This window comes from Heteronotia binoei, chromosome 11 (assembly GCF_032191835.1).
Source record: "Heteronotia binoei isolate CCM8104 ecotype False Entrance Well chromosome 11, APGP_CSIRO_Hbin_v1, whole genome shotgun sequence".
Lineage (NCBI taxonomy): Eukaryota > Metazoa > Chordata > Lepidosauria > Squamata > Gekkonidae > Heteronotia > Heteronotia binoei.
The window spans coordinates 80,878,324-80,901,209 of NC_083233.1; the positions used below are offsets into that span (position 1 = coordinate 80,878,324).

Sequence of the window (22,886 nt, forward strand, 5' to 3'; positions counted from 1 at the left end):
CAAAACCACAATTTTTGTGTTTTCTGTTTTCCACCATTATCTTATCCTGCCTTCCAGATGACAAAACCTAGGACACCTGTATTGCATTAAGATGCAGCAGTTTGCAGCTCTCTCTGTAATACTGAGCATGTTCAGAATTGTGCATGTAGAAAACTAGGGCATTTATGCCAGGTAGAGCAATTTTATATGCCAAGTGATACGTAATGAGTTTTATACTGTTAAAGCAGTGCAATCAGCTATTGTTACTTCTCTGGGTACTCCAGCCCTAGGGGGGAGAAGGGACGGGACAGGGACACCTCCTTAAGCATGCTGGGAACGTGGCAATGGGGCAAGAAGGAGCCCCTTTGGGTCTGCAGGAGCAGACAGGAGTAAGCGAAGCCCTCCTTGAGAGCAAAGGTCTTCATGAGAGTGGGCACAGGGAAGCCAGAACTGGGCATGTACAGGAGAGAGAAGATTTAAAAAATGGTCCTAGTAGAGGGAGGAAGAGGAAAAGCTGCTGGCTGAAGAAGAAGAAGATGACGACTGCAGATTTATACCCCGCCCTTCTCTCTGAATCGGAGACCTATTTTGCACTCACTCTACGCTGCTCTGACGTTCCTCTTTACAGCGCGGCGTCCTTCCGATTTCCCACTATCTGCCTCAAGGCTTCAGCTTGCGTCGCCGTATTTGCAAGGCAAAGAGAAACCACTAAAAACCAGTTTCTCTTTGCCATGCAAAAACGGCGATGCAAACTGAAGCCCCGAGGCAGATAGTGGGAAATCAGAAGGACGTCGCACTGAAAAGATGAATGCCAGAGCGGCATAGGGTGAGTGTGGAATTGGTGAGAGACTCAGAGCAGCTTACAATCTCCTATATCTTCTCCCCCCCCACACAACAGACACCCTGTGAGGTGGGTGGGGCTGAGAGGGCTCTCACAGCAGCTGCCCTTTCAAGGACAACTCCTGTGAAAGCTATGGCTGACCCAAGGCCATTTCAGCAGGTGCATGTGGAGGAGTGGGGAATCAAACACGGTTCTCCCAGATAAGAGTCCACAAACTTAACCACTACACCAAACTGGCCATCTGAGACCAGCTAGCAGCAGGGAAGGAGAGCAGGTAGTAGCCAGGTCTGAGCTCTCTATGGTATGCAGGGACAAAATATTCTTCTGGACTAGGAAGATGGCAGTCCTGGCCAAGGGGCCACACGTATCACTGCCCCTAAAGTTCAGCAGCCTAGCTACCCCCCAGCATTAACCCTGTAGCAAGGCTGCAATGGCCTTAGACAGGAATTACAAAAACCTGGTGAAGGACCCAAGCCGGAAAAGAAGAAGACCGCAGATATATACCCCACCCTTCTGTCTCAATCAGGGTATCAGTGCGGCTAACAATCTCCTTTATCTTCTTCCTCTACAACAGACACCCTGAGAGGTGGGTGGGACTGAGAGAGCTCTCCCAGAAGCTGCCCTTTCAAGGACAACTCTTGCAATAGCTATGGCTGACCCAAGGCCATTCCAGCAGCTGCAAGTGGAGCAGTGGGGAATCAAACCTGGTTCTCCCAGATAAGAGTCCGATCATTTAACCACTACACCAAACTGGCTCTCTACCAAAAGCAGACCTAGAACTTGGGTGAAAGCAGGTGGAAGTGATAAGTAGTAAACTGGCCAGGCTGCAGGACGACTTTTAACCTCTGGAACTAGTGATTGGAAGCAATAACAGGGCAACCGCTGCATCTCTTGGGTGTGGACGTCTTTGGCAGAGAAAGGCTAAAGGGTACAGCCCAGAGCTGTTGCTGTATTTGGTAATTTAAGTAAATGTGTATGTAGTATTTTTAAATCATCTTCATCTTCAGAAGCATTTTACTGCTAGGAAACTACTCTGAACATTCCTCTTCTGCCTCTTCCACACTCTGGTCCTCTTTGGAATTTTCCACATCTGCTTTCACAAAAATACTGTTACAACCAGAAAGCATTTTGTCAAGGGAGGTCCCTATCTGGCTTCTAAGATGCTGTCTTATCAACATCTTATCAATGACTGCGGGGTGACATGATAGAGGTTTACAAGATTCTGCATGGGATGGAGAAGGCAGAGAAAGAAGTACTTTTCTCCCTTTCTCGCAATACAAGAACTCGTGGGCGTTCAATGAAATTGCTGAGCAGTCGGGTTAGAACGGGTAAAAGGAAGTATTTCTTCACCCAAAGGGTGATTAACATGTGGAATTCACTGCCACAGGAGGTGGTGGTGGCTACAAGCATAGCCAGCTTCAAGAGGGGATTGGATAAAAATATGGAGCAGAGGTCCATCAGTGGCTATTAGCCACAGTATATTATTGGAACTGTCTGGGGCAGTGATGCTCTGTATTCTTGGTGCTTCGTGGGGGGGGGGGGTGCAAAGTGGAAGGGCTTCTAGCCCCACTTGTGTACCTCCTGATGGCACTTGGGGGGGTTTTTTGGCCACTGTGCGACAGAGTGTTGGACTGGATGGGCCATTGGCCGGATCCAACATAGCTTCTCTTATGTCTGGGGCAGTGATGCTGTGAATTCTTGGTTCTGGGGAGGGGGCACAGTGGGAGGGCTTCTAGCCCCACCTGTGAACCTCCTTATGGCACTTGGGGGGGTTTTTTGCCACTGTGTGACACAGTGTTGGACTGGATGGGCCACTGGCCTGATCCAACATGGCTTCTCTTATGTTCTAACATGACCAGACTGTATCTTAGCCTTTATTTTTTCCCCCCTACTTGCCTGCAAGAAGGAACAGATCTGTTTTGTCAGGTCAAGGAGGCTTTCCTCTCCCTGATGCAGGCTGCGTGTGATGGCGACGGACAGCCACTCCTGGATGGTTTGGGAACTGCCCTGGTAGAAGAGGTCTGTGGCTGAGCAGTTCTGGGAATGGATGCAGTGCTGGAGCGACTGAGCCAGGAGGATGGAGCTGGAGCTGATCGTCCCGTCTGTTAAGGAAAGGTGGCATGCGACTGTCAGGATGCTGATTTCCAAAAGCCTACCTTCTCTCACTCCATCACGATGCTAGGACACACGGATCGCATGCCTCATGAAAGCTCAACACCCAGCAGCAGAGAATGAGCCAGTTTTATAACACCGCCCCCCTCTTTTTATGGGTATGGTGGAGTCTATTGCATTACCACTCCCCTCCCACAAGATGACCTAGTGCCTTTTTACCAGGAAGAGGTGGTGCCAGAAGTTGATTGGACAGCAGCTGGAGGTGCTCCAGGGTGATGTCCCGGATGGCAGGGATGTGAAACAGACGAGTAAACATGTGAGGAGATTTAGGGGCAAAAATGTTGAGTAGAGCCATGCGGCAGTACAGCCTAGCGAGCACAGCCTCACATCGCAGAAGTTCTCTGGGAAGAGACAGAGAGATACGTTTCAAGGCACTTAAAAATGCAGGGCGTGTGCCTGCACAGTATTCAGTCGCCTCGCAAGAGGGGACTTTTGACGGCTAAAAAATATTTAATTCCAATAATAAAAGCATTCAGAAGGTCTCATAAGGCAGAGCTTTAGTTCGTACAGTGAATATGGGCCATTATGAAGCTGGGTTTGACTGCTTGGTTCAAATGTTTGAAACATGCATCCTCTCAGTAGCAGAAAGTGCAAGTATTGTTCTTTGTCCTTTGATTCCTGTTCTAAACCTGCTGAGTTGTGAGGCTGGCATTCTCTCCTAGGTACTGCTACAGTGCCATTTATATGGGCCTACACCAAGCATCAGCGTTACAGTAACACCTAGTGAAAGAACAAACCCACCTTTTTGAAAAACAGCTGCTTTTCTGTTATCTAAGACAGGGCAAGGCAAGCCAGTGGGATCAAGTTATATAACCGCAGACAAATGTATGAAAATAAGCGTAAACTAACCCTGAATTAACAGAACAAGCAGGAATTAACCACAGTTAAGCAGTAAAAGAATCCCATGCACAATGTAAGAATTTCAAACCCACTGCAGTGGAAATTTTTGGGCTTAGCAGAACTAACTGTTCCAAACAGTTTGTTGTTCAGTCGCACAGTCAAGTCCGACTCTTTGTGACCCCATGGACAAAGTCTCGCCAGGCCCTCCTGTCTTTCACCATCCTCCGAAGTCTGCTCAAATTCGTGTTTGTTACATTAGTAACGCTGTCCAGCCCTCTTGTCTTTTGCCGTCCCCTTCTTCTCTTGCCTTCTGTCTTTCCCAGCATCAGGGTCTTCTCCAGGGAGTGCTCCCTTCTCATTGGGTGGCCAAAGTATTTGAGCTTTAGCATCTGACTTTCCAGGGAACAGTCTGGGTTGATTTCCCTTAGGACTGACTGATTGGATCTCCTTGCGATCCAAGGGACTCTCAAGAGTCTTCTCCAGCACCACAGCTCAAAAGCATCTATTCTTCTGCGCTCGGCCTTCCTTATGGTCCAGCTCTCACAGCCATACACTTCTACTGGGAATACCGTCGCTTTGACTACACGGACTTTTGTTGGCAGGGTGATGTCTCTACTTTTTATTATACTGCCCAGGTTCGCCACAGCTGTCCTCCCAAGGAGCAAACGTCTTTTAATTTCATGGCCACAGTCACCATCTGCAGTGATCTTGGACCCCAGAAATGTGAAGTCTGTCACTACTTCCACGTCTTCCCCTTCTATTTGCCAAGGTGTGATGGGGCTGGATGGCATGATCTTAGGTTTTTTGGTGCTGAGTACTCAGACATAAAAAAGTCATTGGAGCAGAACTTCACAAAGGGGCCAGGAATCTGTTTCCTTTTTTTAGACGTTTAAGGATTTATTAACAAAACTGTAGCTAAAAACGGCTATTAGCTGAGCCTAAGAAGCCAAAGGAATGACCATGAAGGAAAAGCAGACTTCATTTCTTTTTACCTGTGGATCTGAATGTTTGCATTGTCCAGAGACACCAGTCCATTTGTTGCTGTCCGTCTATAGCCGGCAGGTGGTCGTTCGAGCATATCAATAGGATACCAGTATCTTACCAAGACACCTTCACTCCTGAGGTATGTCTCTACCTGGACCAGTTCATTTACCTAAAACGACAAACCCCACCGTCATCTGACACCTTTCAGCCACTGTGAGAGACCACAGCAAATATTGGTTGGATTCCAACTAAAAGGTCAATGTTCTCTCCACTGCTAATTCCCCTTTCCTGCTGCAGACCCCCCTTTGCGCCATTCCCCAGGGAACCCTGCCCCTCAGGGACAGTATTTTGTGGAGATCAGGGGGCTGCAATGAGAAGCGAGAGGCACAAAAGTTCCATTCTGCTTTTGGGAAAATTTAGCCTCCGTTATCTCCAAGTTTAAGACAGGGCTGCCAATCCCCAGTTGGGGTCAGAGAATCCCCTGGTTTGGAGGCCCTCCCCCTGCTTCAGGGTCATCAGAAAGCAGGGGGAGGGGAGGGAAATGTCTGCTGGGCACTCCATTGTACCCTATGGAGACCGATTCCCATAGGGTATAACAGATAATTGATCTGTGGGTATCTGGGGCCGCTGTTTTTTGAGGTAGAGGCACCACATTTTCCCCATAGCATCTGGCGCCTCTCCTCAAAACATTCTCCGAGTTTCAAAACGTTTGGGCCAGGGGGTCCAATTCTATGAGCCCCCCCAAAAAAGTTGCCCCTAGCCATTAATTCCAATGGAGGGAAGGCATTTAAAAGGTGTGCGGTCCCTTTAAATGTGATGGCCAGCACTCCCTTTGGAGTTCAATCGTGCTTGTCACACCCTTGGCTCCTGGCTCCACCCCCAAAGCCCCCGGATATTTCTTGAGTCGGAGATTGCAACTCTAACTTAAGGGCAGTTCAACTTGCCGAATCAACATCCAGAACAACTCCGTGGAGCCCAAAGGTCTTCAGCATCCCACGAATAGCAAACTTAGGCAGGGCGGTTCCCACAGTGCTGGTGGCCACATTGTTGCTGTCCGGGCAGCGCGTGACGACGGTCAGGCCTGAAATAAAGAGGCAGCTTTCTCAATATCATGACCTCTGACAAGCAGCACCCAGGGTCTAGCTCAGTAAAGTACCCGACACCAAGGATCAGGGCCGTGAAGCCTGGGCCATGTGGACTATCTTGTACAGCAGGAGACTGCATCGGAAAAACATGTGGAGTAGACCAGGCCTCCGCAATATGCAGTCCGCTGCTTGGGGCTTGTTGCTTTCTGTCCTGCGGGGAGAGACAGAGAGAGACCAACGTCCTGCAGGTCTTGTGCAGTCCACAAGTTGACTGCTAAACAGCAGGGGCGGACTTGATCACTAACCTAGTTCTATTGTTCCCTTAGTCCAGGCGTCCCCAAAATGGTGCCCATGTGTGCTATGGTGCCCACCACTGTTCCTTCTAAGCTGAGTTGGTGTGAGCTAGCTCACAGATTTTTAGCCTCCGGCTCACACATTTTTTGTCTTCGCTCAGGAAGGAAGACCCCAGAGCACACTAATTGACGCAGCAGCGCACCGCTTTAATGCCAGCAGCTCACAAAGTGGAATTTTCGCTCACGAGACTCTGCAATTTAGAGGGAACACGGGTGCCCACCAACACCTTCCCTGGCGGCTGCCGAGTCGGCAAGGCCAGGCGGGGGCTTTTGCTCAGCAAAGTTCTGTTGGGGAGGAAAAGGAGAGGAGTTGGATTTAATACCCCACCCTTCACTCGGGAGCCTCGGAGGGGCTTACAATCCCCTTCCTTCCTCTCCTCCACAACAGACACCATCTGTGAGGTAGGCAAAACTGCAAGAGCTCTGAGAGAACAGCTCTGAGGGAACTGGGAATGGTCCAAGGTCACCCAGCTGGCTGCATGTAGAGGAGGAGTGGGGAATCAAACCTGGTTCTCCAAGTTAAAGTCCGCTGCTCTGAACCGCTACACCAGACTGGTGCTCAGATCCGATGGGCTGTACAGATGGTTAAAAATGCTGCATTGGCAGCCGCTGCCTGCTACCACAGCATCTTCACTGCAGCAGCCATATAGTGGCTGTGTCAGAATTTATATTCTGCTCCCTCTCCCCCAAAAGGGACCTGGGGCAGCTAACGGCATTTAAAATACACCGATAAAAACAAATCAAAGATACAATCATAATCTTTAAAATATAAAATGGTTAAAAATCTATCCACATTAAAATCTATCCGCTATCAAGCGGCGTAGGTTGTGTGGATGGTGAAGTCAGAGCTGAAATATCCCAGACTGGATCACAATCACCTAAAGGCTGCCTGAAAAAGAACAATCTTGCACACCCTGTGGAACCTAGGGAGGTCCCATGAGGCACGCACCTCTTCAGGCAGCTGGTTCCAGAAGATGGGGGCCACTACTGAGAAGGCCCTCACCCTTGTGGACACAAGGTGGGCAAGTTTGTGGATCAGGGACCTTCAATAAATTCCAAGGTGAAGATCAGATAAGATGGGGAGGATAACGTTGGGAGAGGCGGTTCCAAAGGTATGAGAGTCCCAGACCATTTGGGGCTTTAAAGGTAAATACAAATGCTTTGAATTGGCACTGGAAACTAATTGGGAGCCAGTACAGTTGCCGTGGGATAGGTCTCAATCTAAGCCAAGAAGCAGCATTATTTTTCCTAAAGTATTATCTTTCTTGAATTCTGGCTTTCCTTTTTTTTTTTTTTTTAAACTATATTTCTTTTATTCATCCATACAAAACATATATACTAATCAATAATACCTAAACCATGCTAACAAAACAGAAAATAAAAATTACATAAACAAACCTCGTTTAACAACACCAAATCTTGGACAACATAATTCAACCCACATACAAGAAAAATATAGGATTAACATCATCCTATAACAACAATCCTTTTTCCCGTTTAGGGTGTGACTGTGGCATCAGAGTCCCAAAACTGAACTTATTGCGATCCTTTTCATAGAAAGTCAACATTAATTTTAGTAATACTAAATTACTAAAATTCTGGCTTTCCTGGTGGACCTCTCGGTAGCACCTGGGTTTTGGCCACTGTGTGACACAGAGTGTTGGACTGGATGGGCCACTGGCCTGATCTAACAGGGCTTCTCTTATGTTCTTATGTGACACAGAGTGTTGGACTGGATGGGCCATTGGCCTGATCCAACATGGCTTCTCTTATGTTCTTATGTGACACAGAGTGTTGGACTGGATGGGCCACTGGCCTGATCCAACATGGCTTCTCTTATGTTCTTATGTGACACAGAGTGTTGGACTGGAGGGGCCATTGGCCTGATCCAACAGGGCTTCTCTTATGTTCTTATGTGACACAGAGTGTTGGACTGGATGGGCCACTGGCCTGATCTAACAGGGCTTCTCTTATGTTCTTATGTGACACAGAGTGTTAGACTGGATGGGCCATTAGCCTTGTCCAACATGGCTTCTCTTATGTTCTTATGTGACACAGAGTGTTGGACTGGATGGGCCATTGGCCTGATCCAACATGGCTTCTCTTATGTTCTTATGTGACACAGAGTGTTGGACTGGATGGGCCACTGGCCTGATCCAACATGGCTTCTCTTATGTTCTTATGTGACACAGAGTGTTGGACTGGAGGGGCCATTGGCCTGATCCAACATGGCTTCTCTTGTGTTCTTAATGAAAACCCACCCTTGAACCCAACACCACAAAACCAAAGAAGAGAGATGTACCTTTCCGAACTTTATCAATGGTGAATTTGTTTGCTTCATCCTTGATGTCCTCTATGGTGGGAAGGTACAGATCCCGAGGAATGCCCCCGTTTTCCTCATAAAGGAATTCAACTGTTTGTCGGGCTATATCTACCATTCCTGGAAAAGAGGTTACACAAAGCTACAGAAGATTTGCAGTCTGTCTGCTTAATGGGGTGGGGGTGTGTGTGAGAGTGACTGAACTAACTGGTTGCTACCGAACCCCTGGGAGAGGCATGTTCCGCTGCTCCGGCTTCGTTCATCTGATCCGAGCCTTCAGAAGGTGCCACCCTGCAAATGGGTCTGATCAACAGCTGCCCATACCTAAGTGGGAGCTCCCACTCGGTGGGATGGGCCGGCATGATGGCGTCAGGAAGGCCCTCACACCCTTGTTTTTCATCCCATACAAAGCGTAAAATGGAAATGTCCAGGACAACATTTTACTAAGGGAAGAGAGTTGCAGTTAGCATCTGCCGTTTTAGGCAGCTTTCATTGCTTTGTTTGCTGAATACGGTATGCTTTTTCTTGCATCGTTCTCTTAATCTTGCAGCCCAGCTTTTCTGCACTGTTTGTGGTAGGTATACTGTTTTTAGCACTTTGCTGTCCAACTTGGTCCCAAATCACATAGGGGAGGGACTGTGGCTCAGTGGTAGAGCATCTGCTTGGGAAACAGAAGGTCCCAGGTGCAATACCCGGCATCTCCAAAAAAGGCTCCAGGGAAATAGGTGTGAAAAACCTCAGCTGGAGACCCTGGAGAGCCGCTGCCAGTCTGAGAAGACAATACTGACTTTGATGGACCAAAGGTCTGATTCAGTATAAGGCAGCTTCATATGTTCATATATATAGGAGGGATGGTGGCTCAGCGGTAGAGTATCTGCTTGGTAAGCAGAAGGTCCCAGGTTCAATCCCCGGCATCTCCAACTAAAAACGGTCCAGGCAAATAGGTGTGAAAAACCTCAGCTGGAGACCCTGGAGAGCCGCTGCCAGTCTGAGAAGACAATACTGACTTTGATGGACCAAAGGTCTGATTCAGTATAAGGCAGCTTCATATGTTCATATGACAGCCAACAGGGACTTGCTGCCCATGGGCAGTTTCTAGTTCCCTGTGGCAATTCAATTAATAAATGCTGCAGGATCTGCAAACTTCCAGGACTATACCACAAGGGAGGAGGGGCTCATGCTTCTACCCCACCCCTGCAGTGCTATTTTCCTGATGCACAGTGGCATGGAGGCGGGTGGGAAATAATCAAGGCAAATTGAATATAGTTTTGAATGCACTGAGTTCAGTTTTATTGCATGTTGGTAGTATGTACTATACTGCCTGGGCTAGACACTATTTAAAAATGGAGGCTGGGAATTCAGAAAACCCGATAGACAAAACTGGTACAATGATATTCAATTTCTGATGGAACAAAACTTGAGAAAGTCCTCATTCTGCAACCGAGGATGACTGCTGCCTTGGGAATGGGCCAGGGAAAATATGGGGAAACCTGCCACATGGAATTCCTGTTGCTACTTGTGCTCTGTCGACAGCCGCAAGAAGGGGGGAAGCCCCCAGGCCTCGTCCCTGTCTGGAAAACGCCTGCATCACGTCAAGAAAGGTAGACTATAAACTAAGTAAATAGATTAAATAAAAAATGAGCTTTCAACAGTCCTCCTTATCTGTGCCGGTTCCCGACTGCAAATAAAAACAGAAGAATATGCAAGAGCAAAACTTTCTCGCTCTTGGTCTAAGAGTGAACAGATGGGCGCTGTCAATCAGTGCTGAAACGCAAAAGAGATGCAGAGAATTCTGATAGGCATACCCAGCTGCAGAGCTCCTTTGATCTGATCCAAGCCAGACTTCCTCTCTGCTTCGTTGCGGAACCGTCTTCTAATGGTCGGGAACACTTTTGTCTCCCAGGCTTTTACTAGCAAGGCATAATGATCCTCCTGCGAAGGGGAGCCAGATGTCAACAGGTCAGGACTTGGAGGAGAGAAAATGGGAACAACCTAAACCTTAAAGGTTTGGAACACTTTCCCTATGAAGAAAGGTTAAAACGCTCGGGGCTCTTTAGCTTGGAGAAACGTCGACTGCGGAGTGACATGACAGAGGCTGACAAGATTATGCATTGGATAGAGAAGGTAGAGATAGAAGTCCTTTTTTCCCTTTCTCACAATACAAGAACTCGTGGGCATTCAATGAAATTGCTGAGCAGTCGGGCTAGAAAGGATAAAAGGAGGTACTTCTTCACCCAAAGGGTGATTAACATGTGAAGAAGAAGAAGATATTGGATTTATATCCCGCTCTCCACTCCGAAGAGTCTCAGAGCGGTTCACAATCTCCTTTACCTTCCTCCCCAACAACAGACACCCTGTGAGGTGGGTGGGGCTGGAGAGGGCTCTCACAGCAGCTGCCCTTTCAAGGACAGCCTCTGCCAGAGCTATGGCTGACCCAAGGCCATTCCAGCAGGTGCAAGTGGAGGAGTGGGGAATCAAACCCAGTTCTCCCAGATAAGAGTCCACACACTTAACCACTACACCAAACTGGCTCTGGAATTCACTGCCACAGGAGGTGGTGGTGGCTACAAGCATTGCCAGCTTCAAGAGGGGATTGGATAAAAATATGGAGCAGAGGTCCGTCAGTGGCTATTAGCCACAGTGTGTGTGTGTGTGTGTGTGTGTGTGTATTTTTGCCATTGTGTGACACAGAGTGCTGGACTGGAGGGGCCACTGGCCTGATCCAACATGGCTTCTCTTATGTTCTTATGTGACACAGAGTGCTGGTCTGGATGGGCCATTGGCGTGATCCAACATGGCTTCTCTTATGTTCTTATGTGACACAGAGTGTTGGACTGGATGGGCCACTGGCCTGATCTAACATGGCTTCTCTTATGTTCTTATGTGACACAGAGTGTTGGACTGGATGGGCCATTGGCCTGATCTAACATGGCTTCTCTTATGTTCTTATGTGACACAGAGTGCTGGTCTGGATGGGCCATTGGCCTGATCCAACATGGCTTCTCTTATGTTCTTATGTGACACAGAGTGTTGGACTGGATGGGCCACTGGCCTGATCCAACATGGCTTCTCTGATGTTCTTATGTGACACAGAGTGCTGGACTGGATGGGCCACAGGCCTGATCCAGCATGGCTTCTCTGATGTTCTTATGTGACACAGAGTGTTGGACTGGATGGGCCATTGGCCTGATCCAACATGGCTTCTCTTATGTTCTTATGTGACACAGAGTGTTGGACTGGTGGGGCCATTGGCCTGATCCAACATGGCTTCTCTTATGTTCTTATGTGACACAGAGTGTTGGACTGGATGGGCCATTGGCCTGATCCAACATGGCTTCTCTTATGTTCTTATGTGACACAGAGTGTTGGACTGGATGGGCCATTGGCCTGATCTAACATGGCTTCTCTTATGTGACACAGAGATGGGCCACTGGCCTGATCCAACAGGGCTTCTCTTATGTTCTTATGTGACACAGAGTGTTGGACTGGATGGGCCATTGGCCTGATCTAACATGGCTTCTCTTATGTGACACAGAGATGGGCCACTGGCCTGATCCAACAGGGCTTCTCTTATGTTCTTATGTGACACAGAGTGTTGGACTGGAGGGGCCACTGGCCTGATCCAACATGGCTTCTCTTAGGTTCTTATATTAAACCAAGAGCCCAACCCAATCAAAGAGTAGCTCTGCAGAAGTCTTTGACAGGACACAAAGGGATCTGCAGCTCTGTCTCTTGGAATGTTCCTGCCATAATAAGGCGTGCAGGGACCTCTGAGTGAAATGTAATCAAAAGTCTTTTTTTTCTGCTACACCACCCTTTTTTCTTCTCTGCTTTGCACCTTCAAGACTAACAGATATACAGCAGCAGAAGCTATTAGGGATTATAAATCATCTCCATCGGCTGCATGAACAGAGAGGGGAGGGAGCGGGCCCAGGTGCTTCGGAGCTGCCCTCTGCTTACCCGCGGGATGTCGTCGTCGTCGTCATCGTCGCTCTCATCGTCTGCGATAGGAGGAGGGTGAGGATCTGGGCCCGACGTGATGAAGTTTTCAAAACTGAGCTCCATCTTGTAATGGCAGGAGGTGTCGCTGTCATATTCTGTACGTAAAGAGTATTTTGTGCATTTTACGTTTCTGCGATTTGACTGCGGGCTGGATCAGATGGATCTGTCCTGCTGGCGGAAGAGCTTTCCCCCAGCAGCAGCAGATTTCTCCCTGCTGCGTCAGAGAAGGCTCTTGATGCTGGAAGAAAGCACCCCTGCTTCAGGATCACACCTGGGAGGCCCAACCCTAGGCCTTTGTTGGAAGCTGCTCTGGATTTCATGGAAAAAGTGGAATATTATTACTTAGGTAGGCAACAAAAAATAAGGGGGGGGGAGAGTATGAGATTGCACTGCCTTTCCTGGATACGACACGACACTGTCTTTGGAAGCAAACTGTCTGATGGGTATTTTCTTTAGGGGAGGGACGGTGGCTCAGTGGTAGAGCATCTGCTTGGGAAGCAGAAGGTCCCAGGTTCAATCCCCGGCATCTCCAAAAAAGGGTCCAGGCAAATAGGTGTGAAAAACCTCAGCTTGAGACCCTGGAGAGCCGCTGCCAGTCTGAGAAGACAATACTGACTTTGATGGACCAAGGGACTGATTCAGTATAAGGCAGCTTCATATGTTCATATGTTCATGTTTATACTTGAGTCTGCAGACAAGACATTTCACACTGTAAAGCTGCCTTGCATAAGTCACATCACTGGCCCATCAAGGCCAAAGCTGTCTTCTCTCTCCCTGGAGGAGCTCTCCAAGGTCTCAAGCAGAGAACGAAGGGCTTCTTCAGCATCTGCTACCTGAGAATGATTCCTCACCGGCATTTGCTCTGCCCCCACTCTTCTTCCTGGTCCAGCTCAAGCGATGGGTTTGGGGGAGGGACGGTGGCTCAGTGGTAGAGCATCTGCTTGGGAAGCAGAAGGTCCCAGGTTCAATCCCCGGCATCTCCAAAAAAGGGTCCAGGCAAATAGGTGTGAAAAACCTCAGCTTGAGACCCTGGAGAGCCGCTGCCAGTCTGAGAAGACAATACTGACTTTGATGGACCGAGGGTCTGATTCAGTATAAGGCAGGTTCATATGTTCACTAGTTGCTCCACGGGTGTCTCCTACATCACGGCTTCTTCCTATTACTGTCGCAGCAACAGGATGCTGGTTTTTCAGAGTTCCAGTTGCAGCGACGGGAATCGGAAGTAGCCCCGAAGCAAGAGGTGCCGTGGAGCATCTGGTGGGGAATCAACGGCTTGTGCCGATGCAAGGAGAAGCACGGGGGCGGAGCAAATGCCTGTGAGGAATCGCTCTTGAGAGTCTTCAGCCAGAGATGCCAGGACTAGGGATGGGCACAAACCGGCTGACAAACCGAAATGCATCACAAATATTGCCCAGTTCACTGTTTACAAAGCAATGTTCACGAACTGATGAACTGCCACGAAGTTTGGTGTCGTTTGCGAAGGAGCGCACTAAAAAACATCTGAGCTCCCTGTTGCTCAGCTGTTTGGTTTAAACGGCTCCCAGCGAAAAGAACTTTTGGCACAAAGGTGAACGGGCACCCACTGGTGGAACTGGATTAAGCTTGAGGGTCATGCTGGGTAAGAACAGAGCACGGGTGGCCAGCGGTAGCTCTCCAGATGTTTTTTTGCCTACAACTCCCATCAGCCCCAGCCAGCATGGCCATGCTGGCTGGGGCTGATGAGAGCTGTAGGCAAAAAACATCTGGAGAGCTACCGCTGGCCACCCCTGGAATAGAGGATTCACTTGTCCTCCTGGTCACATGCAGAATATGGAAGGGGAAACCAGAATCTATTTGGAACAGATCATGTGGGTGAGGGATCTGCTCCCTGCTCCCTTCTCACGTTACTTTGCTGCACTCCATTATTTGCATTATTTTCTTCCAGACCTCCTCATTCCTGGTGTTGGAGCCTGGCTTGGAGAAAAACGCTTCCAACATCAGACTGCAGCAAGGTGGCTTAGTGGTAGAGCATCTGCTTGGGAAGCAGAAGGTCCCAGGTTCAATCCCCGGCATCTCCAACTAAAAAGGGTCCAGGCAAATAGGCGTGAAAAACCTCAGCTTGAGACCCTGGGGAGCCATGAAGTGGGGCTGTGGCTCAGTGGTAGAGCATCTGCTTGGGAAGCAGAAGGTCCCAGGTTCAATCCCCGGCATCTCCAACTAAAAAGGGTCCAGGCAAATAGGCGTGAAAAACCTCAGCTTGAGACCCTGGGGAGCCATGAAGTGGGGCTGTGGCTCAGTGGTAGAGCATCTGCTTGGGAAGCAGAAGGTCCCAGGTTCAATCCCCAGCATCTCCAACTAAAAAGGGTCCACGCAAAGAGGTGTGAAAAACCTCAGCTTGAGACCCTGGAGAGCCACTGCCAGTCTGAGAAGACAATACTGACTTTGATGGACCCAGGAGGGTCTGATTCAGTATAAGGCAGCTTCATATGTTCATATATGTTCATATGTTCAAGGTAACAAGGGAGAGGGGGGGTTAGTTCTCCTGACCTGTAAGTTGTGCTACAAACAGATTCTATCCCAACCCTGTTCTGCTTATGTGTCCTGCTGTCATATCTTACTAGCCTCTGACTCTTGAGAGTTTGGGAACAACCGATGCTACTATAATACCGCAATTAGAGTATCTTCTGAAATCAGGTGGACCACCAGCGAGAGTGTCTTCTCAGAGGGAAAGCCACTGGGCTTTCCAGCAAGCCAGTCTTAGTGATATTTTATATAATAAGATTTATGAATCTGCTGCTGAAATTAGATGTGTTTGCTGGACCGCATGTGATGTTTAAAATTTTTTTTTTGAATAATTATATACTAGTATGTTGTGTTTTTAACATTTGTAAAGCGCTGTTATAAAAAGTGGAATGGCAAACAACCAATTTGCTCCTTGGAAGAAAAAGAAGACAACTGCAGATTTATACCCTGCCCTACTCTCTGAATCAGAGCAGCTTACGATCTCCTATATCTTCTCCCCCAACAGACACCCTGTGAGGTGGGTGGGGCTGAGAGGGCTCTCACAGTAGCTGCCCTTTCAACTTCTGCGATAGCTATGGCTAACCCAAGGCCATTCCAACAGCTGCACGTGGAGGAGTGGGGAATCAAACCCAGTTCTTGCAGACGAGAGTCTGCACACTTAACCACTACACCAAACTGGTTCTCTTTTGAGCAAAACTCTGGGCTGGAACTCCATGTTAGAGCCTTTCCACAGCTTTGTGTTTGCTTGTCTTAGGGAATTTATTCAGACTCAAAGTCTGAGGCGACATCTTGCAACACACACTTAAACCAGTTTTAAATGGGTTGACCACTTTCCAAGGGACTTTGGAAACTGCCGTTTACGAGAGTCCTGAGACTCCCTTGTCTAACTCATTCACAGAAATACCATTCCTGGTTTTTTCAATGGGGCAGGATAATGGTTAAGACACCTTAAGACATGTCTTCAATGGAGACCTAGCCAGCCTTGTAGATTCGTAACTATGAATGAGACAGTGGTTTTAAGTTGCTTTTCACAACCATATCTGACAAAGGGAGCCCTGACTCTTGAAAGATGATACCCTGACAATGCTGATGGTCTCTACGTTGCTACTGGACTCAAATCTAGTACTTTGCACATTAAGAAAACTATAATGCAGGGGTGGCCAATGGTAGCTCTCCCGATGTTTATTGCCTACAACTCCCATCAGCCCCAGCCAGCATGGCCAAAGGCTGGGGCTGATGGGAGTTGCAGGCAAAAAACATCTGGAGAGCTACCAGTGGCCACCCCTGCTACAATGATCAAGGGTTTTTTTTGTAGCAGGAACTCCTTTGCATATTAGGCCACGTATCCCTGATGTAGGCAATCCTCCAAGAGCTTACAGGGCTCTTAGTACAGGGCCTACTGTAAGCTCTTGGAGGATTGGCTACATCAGGGGGTGTGTGGCCTAATATGCAAAGGAGCTCCTGCTAGAATTCCATCCCTGATTAGGCCACACCCCCTGATGCAGCCAATCCTCCAAGAGCTTACAGGGCTCTTAGTACAGGGCCTGCTGTAAGCTCTTGGAGGATTGGCCACATCAGGGTGTGTGTGGCCTAATATGCAAAGGAGCTGCTGCTAGAACTCCATCCCTGATTAGGCCACACCCCCTGATGTAGGCAATCCTCCAAGAGCTTACAGGGCTCTTAGTACAGGGCCTGCTGTAAACTCTTGGAGGACTGGCTACATCAGGAGGGTGTGTGGCCTAATATGCAAAGGAGTTCTTGCTATATAAAAAGCCCTGATAATGATGATAATGACCCTACAATTAGGGGCACTGACTTGTCAGTTGAGCTCAGAGCTCTGACCACTGTGCCCTTCACTGCGACATCATTCTGCTTGACCACTAGGGACAGAGTGCTACTTGAATGACTGGGGAAATGACTTTACGTTGCTGAGCTGTGGCCACAGCAGCAATCCTGCAAGGAGGTCCGTGAGTCCCGGGGTCAGAGGCGGTGCTGGTGCCGGCGTCATTATCGCTATCGGAAGCCATGGCGAAAGGCAATGCTTCGAAGTTGGCACTGATTTCTTCCGCGAGGTCAACGCAGAGGTCAGCCGCGTTCCGGTGAGCTTGCCCTTCTGCGTAGGCAAACTGGCGGGATCCAAAATTTGCCCGGACTTTGGTGTTCTAGCAGGGACAGAAGCAAAGCAGAAAAGGTAATTGTGAGCCCCGTTGCAACTGTCTGTTCTTCACTATGCCCTGCTGTTGAAAGGTTCTCTTTGTGTTATTAAACTACTTCTCAGAACTAGGATCTGTGCTGCATGGTGAATACAAGTACTTATTTTACCAATGACAGAGCAGCTGGTACTTCAATCTCCATGAAACCTTCCTACTCCTCCAACGGAGGAGCTCATACACACTCCCTTCCTCCTCTCCCCTTGCTTTTGGGCCTTCCTTGACTTCTCATTTCTTGATATAACATAACCTGCTGCTATAGAGTATTTAAGAAGTGCTGGGACCTGAGCTTGCCTTGAAAGCCGTGCCTCAGAAGCTGTCACCTCTAACCCCAAGGGTCTGTGGGACAGCTGTGATTATACAGCAGAGGTAGGAACTCTCCCTGCATCTCACTGTCTTGTCCATTACAGGCCTCACATTTAAAACAGATTCAACCGATTTAGTGAACTCTAGCTGAGAGGGAGAAGAAGAAGAGAAGAAGACGACTGCAGATTTATACCCCGCCCTTCTCTCTGAATCAGAGACTCAGAGTGGCTTACAGTCTCCTATATCTTCTCCCCCCACAACAGATACTCTGTGAGATAGGTGGGGCTGAGAGAGCTCTCGCAGCAGCTGCCCTTTCAAGGACAACTCCTGCGATAGCTATGGCTGACCCAAGGCCTTTCCAGCAGCTGCAAGTGGAGGAGTGGAGAATCAAACCTCCTGGATAAGAGTCCAAACCACTACGCCAAGGAGGGAGGGGGTTTAACATGCCTTCTTCTGGATATGTACAACCGGCCACATTCCCCCAGAGACGTCCTCCAGATAAGGCCCCAAACGCTGTCCGCAGTATGTGAAATACACTCGGCCTTTGGCAGGCTGTCCTGGAGGAGGAGGGGTGCCTTCGGCCCTCTCCCAGCCAATTCCTGCAACATCACCTAGAGGAAGGCAAAGTCACAAGAGGGACACGACGTCACATCTTCCTTCCCCTCCTCAAACTGCTGCCAATCTTCAGAAAGGCTTGCAGGTGAAGCAAAGCAAAAGCTGACATACCAGGAGAGAGGGTCACATCCAGTCGCACACTCTTCCACTGCAATAAACTAGAGCCATTGTAATGAACTGCTCGTCCATTGCTGAAAAGTTGAGAAGGAAGAAGCAAAGCGTTAACTGCCTGCATGCCAGGAGACACCATCAGATTAATCTTTAATTACACACTGGCAGCCAGCCTGCAAAAAACTGGGTTACTTGTTACTATCTCTCATTCTAAAGATGTCTTTGCAGAGGCCTAAAATGCACCCAACATTTTACAGAAATGGAAGATCCAAACTGCCTTGGATAATGCTTTTCCTGGAACCAAATAAGATCCCAAAACCTGAGCCCAAGTAGGATAGCAAAGTTTAAGTTTCACAGAGCTTTTCTTTAACCAACCAGGCTTCCTCAGGAGGTGGTGGGCTCTCCTTCCTCGGAGGTTTTGGAACAGAGGCCAGATGGCCATCTGACAGCAAAGAGGATCCTGCAAACTTAGGGGGAGGTACTTGTGAGTTTCCTGCATTTGCAGGGGTTTGGACTAGATGACCCTGGAGGTCCCTTCCAACTCTATGATTCTATGATCCTTCCTTTGCCCCAAAGATGCATGCGTTTATTTTATTTTAAAGAAAAAATTCTGGAAATAAAAGAAAAAGACCAGCATGAGCAGACACTGTCTCTTGTTCTGAGGCATCTGTGTAAGCTGGAGCAGAAGGGTAATACTTATCCCCCCTGAAAGTCCAATCATGCCCAGGGAAGAAGGCAGAAGCTGATGGGAGAGGCTGACCACTGAAGGGGAATGGAGAAGACTCACTGCAATGCAAAATGTTGCACTGCACCTATACAGTCAATCAAAGCAAAACTCACCTGATGAGCTAGCCTGTTTTGCCCTGGGAATCTTGCAACAGAAATACCAGTTGCCTTGTTCTTAAGGTGCTTCGAAGCACTGTTGTCATGCCTGAATAAAGCACCAATTTAGCGGCAGATATCTACAACGTACTTGTGGAAGAGGCAGGTGCCAACAGGGTTGGTCCAAGCTCCATCTCGTTTTTCTGCTTCTGTAGCAAACCCAAAAGAGACTATTGGACCGGTGTCGTCATCCGTATCTCCGTAGGACACAATCTCTATCTCCCAGTAGAAGGATGGAGCCTATCAAAAACAAGGTTCATGTAGACAAAGAAGGAACCTTCTGGGATGGGCTGGTGCAAATTCACGAACTGTGAACTCTCACCTGTACTGGAACACATGATGTAGCGTAGATGAAGGTGCCACGGGGCAGCCCTCCGCCTGCACTGGGATCCGCAAGGAAGGTCACAGCTGTAAGGTGCGAGGAGAACATGCAGGCCCGCACTGGCGGGAAGACCCGAGAAGGGCTCCAGGTGATTTCTTTTGGCTGAGTCAATAAGAAAAGGGTCTGCTTTAATTCTACACAACTGCACTGCGGATGCTGCATTGCATGCCTAGAGAATACAAGGGCTGGTGCTCTTCTGAAACGCACCCTCGGCAGAAGTCAGCCAGGAATGGGGTCCTTAAAACACTGCTGGCACGATGTGTCCCACGTGACAGAAGCGGACCACTGCCTTCCCCTGGCTCAAAAGCAATCTGAAGAAGAGGCAGGTTGTTATTCTGCCTTTTGTTGACATATTTACCTGCCTTCGATCAGCCTGAAGGGGTGGAGGAGGGGGACGAGCGCTATCTCGGTACAGCATCCTTAGCTTTTCACACTGCACTTCCACGACCAGCAGCCGCTCCCCTAGGACATGGCAAACAAAGCCCATCACAAAGACTGCAGAGATACCAGCGGCACTGTCAAAGTCACCCGGCATGCCCTTCTAACCTCCCCCAAGGGCCATCAAACAACTGCGGTTCTGCAGACTGCGCAAAATGTTGCTTAGCTAAAAGAAGAAAAGTTGAAACGCACTTCTTCAAAGAGGAACTTGATTGATTTGCATTCTGCTCTTTCTCTGAAAAGCTCAGGTTGGTATGCGGGGTCCCTCCCGCCCTTTCCCATTCTCTTTTGTCTTCACAGCTACCCTGGGAGGCAGGTTAGGCTGAGAGAAAGTGAGACGGGATTAAGGCTACTCTGCCAGCTTTGGGACTGAATAAGAATTGGAATCGGGGTCTTTTCAGTCAAAGTCCAACCCTTTATCCCAGTCAGCCTTTTCTCAGGAAGCTAGATCAGTTGCCTACCGCTGAAACAAGCTATCGGTTTTCTGTGTAAAAGCAACAGATAGCAGCCAATTGGCCATCATGTATCTGTGCTCCTCTGGCAGTTAAAAAGCATCCCTGAAGCTCCAGTCAGCTGCAAGAGGAAGGAGACAACCCCAGAAATGCTTGAGAGATGGCTTCTAGTGTCCTGGTCCCACTGATGGACCTCCTGATGGCACCTGGGTTTTTTTTGCTACTGTGTGACACAGAGTGTTGGACTGGATGGGCCAATGGCCTGATCCAACATGGCTTCTCTTATGTGACACAGAGTGTTGGACTGGATGGGCCATTGGCCAGATCCAAAATGGCTTCTCTTATGTTCTTATGTGACACAGAGTGTTGGACTGGATGGGCCATTGGCCAGATCCAACATGGCGTCTCTGATGTTCTTATGTGACACAGAGTGTTGGACTGGATGGGCCATTGGCCTGATCCAACATGGCTTCTCTGATGTTCTTATGTGACACAGAGTGTTGGACTGGATGGGCCATTGGCCTGATCCAACATGGCTTCTCTGATGTTCTTATGTGACACAGAGTGTTGGACTGGATGGGCCACTGGCCTGATCCAACATGGCTTCTCTTATGTTCTTATGTGACACAAAGTGTTGGACTGGATGGGCCATTGGCCTGATCCAACATGGCTTCTCTTATGTGACACAGAGTGTTGGACTGGATGGGCCATTGGGCTGATCCAACATGGCTTCTCTGATGTTCTTATGTGACACAGAGTGTTGGACTGGATGGGCCATTGGCCTGATCCAACATGGATTCTCTTATGTTCTTATCCAAAAGTAAGCAGGGCTAACCCTGCTTAGCTTCTGGCATCTGATGAGATCAGGCTAGCCTGGGCTGTCCAGGTTAGGGCTGCCGTACTCTACTCTTATTCCTTTTATTATATAGCTCCCTCTTGTCATTCCCATCTAAGCTGCAGGGGCAAGCCACAGTAAGAACACACACGCTGAACGGCCTTCCTTCCTCGTTCAAGCCCATTGCTACTTTAGCGGTGCAAATGAGACCAAGTCATTACCGGGGCTGCACTCTTGGGCCACGAGGTTCAGGACCTCCACGGCGGCTGGGCACTGCTGGATGAACTCTTCACAGAAGGAACTGTCTTCCAACAGCTGTGCCATCACCAGGCATGCCCTTGCGAGGAGGGGAGGCAAAGGCGAGCGAGCATTTTAAAACCAGAACATCCACAAGGCTATAACAGACTGTGCTGCATGTGTTTCTACAAGCTTCTAGGCAAAGGACTTCCTGCTCTCTGGCTGCTGAAGCACCGTTGAGTTTACCAAGCCTGTGCCTTAAGGCAGATCAGCCACCACAATGCAAGCCAGAAATCGGGGAACAAAACCACCCGCTCTTACTGCCAGCTCTTGTCACACACAGGCATTCAGGCAAATGTCACACTGAGCCTCAGCTTGTTCTCCTGAATTGTGCTTAAGCGTCACATCTGAATACTAAATGCAGGGCTAAGGATGGCCACAAACCAAGGTGTGCAAATTAGGCTCCGAAGTGGGCATTTTCATGTACATTTATGCTTTTCAGCTGCATCCAGAGAATGAGGGTCAAGGCAGGCTCCCTGCTTGGCCACTCACGAGGCAGCACAAAGCCCAACGCCCAGAAATGGTTTCCACTCTAATACGCCTTCCTCGACTATCGTAGCTTGATGCTGCTCCTGTGCATTGCAGCTTTGTCCTGGGAATTAATCAGACAGCCGCTGCAGGACCCTTTCAGTGTTCTCCTAGCCAGAAAGGAGCTACTTAGCAGCAGGCAACCCGAACACCTGGCATCTGGGTGCAGACTGAGAGGAGCACACGTCTTCCCGCCACAGTGCTGATTGCTTAGAAAAGACCCACATGACTGGGCCCCAGGCTCCCCCACAGCTGGGAGGACCTCTCAAATGCTTGTTGCCCGTGGCAAATGCCCTGTCACTGCTGCAGCATCAGCCACAGCTGCCCTTTCCTCACACCTCTGCGGCTCAAGGGATCCTCACTTCATAAGCGGATTTAAGATGCTGTTATTTAGCTAGCAGTGTGGCTCAAATGGACATGCTTGGCCAGGCCTGCCACCAGTCTTTTTAGCGCGGCCATATCACTGGCCTAGGAAACGCGTTTGCCGATCACTGCTCTTTGCTTTTGAGGTGAAGACAGACATAACAGATATCGAGAGCACTGGGAGTGACCCAGCCTTATTTATTCCAAAATGTACCTCTCTCTCCAAACCGAAGCACAGGGGTGGGTGGGAAATGAGCAACTTTAAAGCAGAAGCCAGTTGCTGATTGGCTGGCCTCTCGTGTCACCAACAACCATTGTACTTGTAAAAATAACCGTAAATATGCCCATGGGCGGAGAAAAATGCAAAAACTTAGAAACAAGCAGGTAGG

General features: G+C 48.8%; 1 protein-coding gene across 2 annotated transcripts in view; it reads right to left on the reverse strand.

Annotated features, from left to right (window-relative positions):
• Positions 1-22,886, reverse strand: part of HECTD4 (HECT domain E3 ubiquitin protein ligase 4) — a 192,735-nt gene that overhangs the window by 26,299 nt on the left and 143,550 nt on the right. For both annotated transcript variants that reach the window (XM_060250370.1, XM_060250369.1), the window contains exons 44-57: positions 21,531-21,646; positions 19,943-20,046; positions 19,525-19,686; positions 19,294-19,442; positions 18,321-18,400; positions 18,042-18,205; positions 17,003-17,240; positions 12,535-12,671; positions 10,380-10,506; positions 8,557-8,694; positions 5,761-5,897; positions 4,825-4,985; positions 3,152-3,333; positions 2,717-2,922 (exon numbers count right to left, since the gene is read on the reverse strand). In XM_060250370.1, coding sequence (XP_060106353.1) covers positions 2,717-2,922; positions 3,152-3,333; positions 4,825-4,985; positions 5,761-5,897; positions 8,557-8,694; positions 10,380-10,506; positions 12,535-12,671; positions 17,003-17,240; positions 18,042-18,205; positions 18,321-18,400; positions 19,294-19,442; positions 19,525-19,686; positions 19,943-20,046; positions 21,531-21,646 — 2,101 coding nt within the window. The remainder of the gene's footprint in view (positions 1-2,716; positions 2,923-3,151; positions 3,334-4,824; positions 4,986-5,760; positions 5,898-8,556; positions 8,695-10,379; positions 10,507-12,534; positions 12,672-17,002; positions 17,241-18,041; positions 18,206-18,320; positions 18,401-19,293; positions 19,443-19,524; positions 19,687-19,942; positions 20,047-21,530; positions 21,647-22,886) is intronic.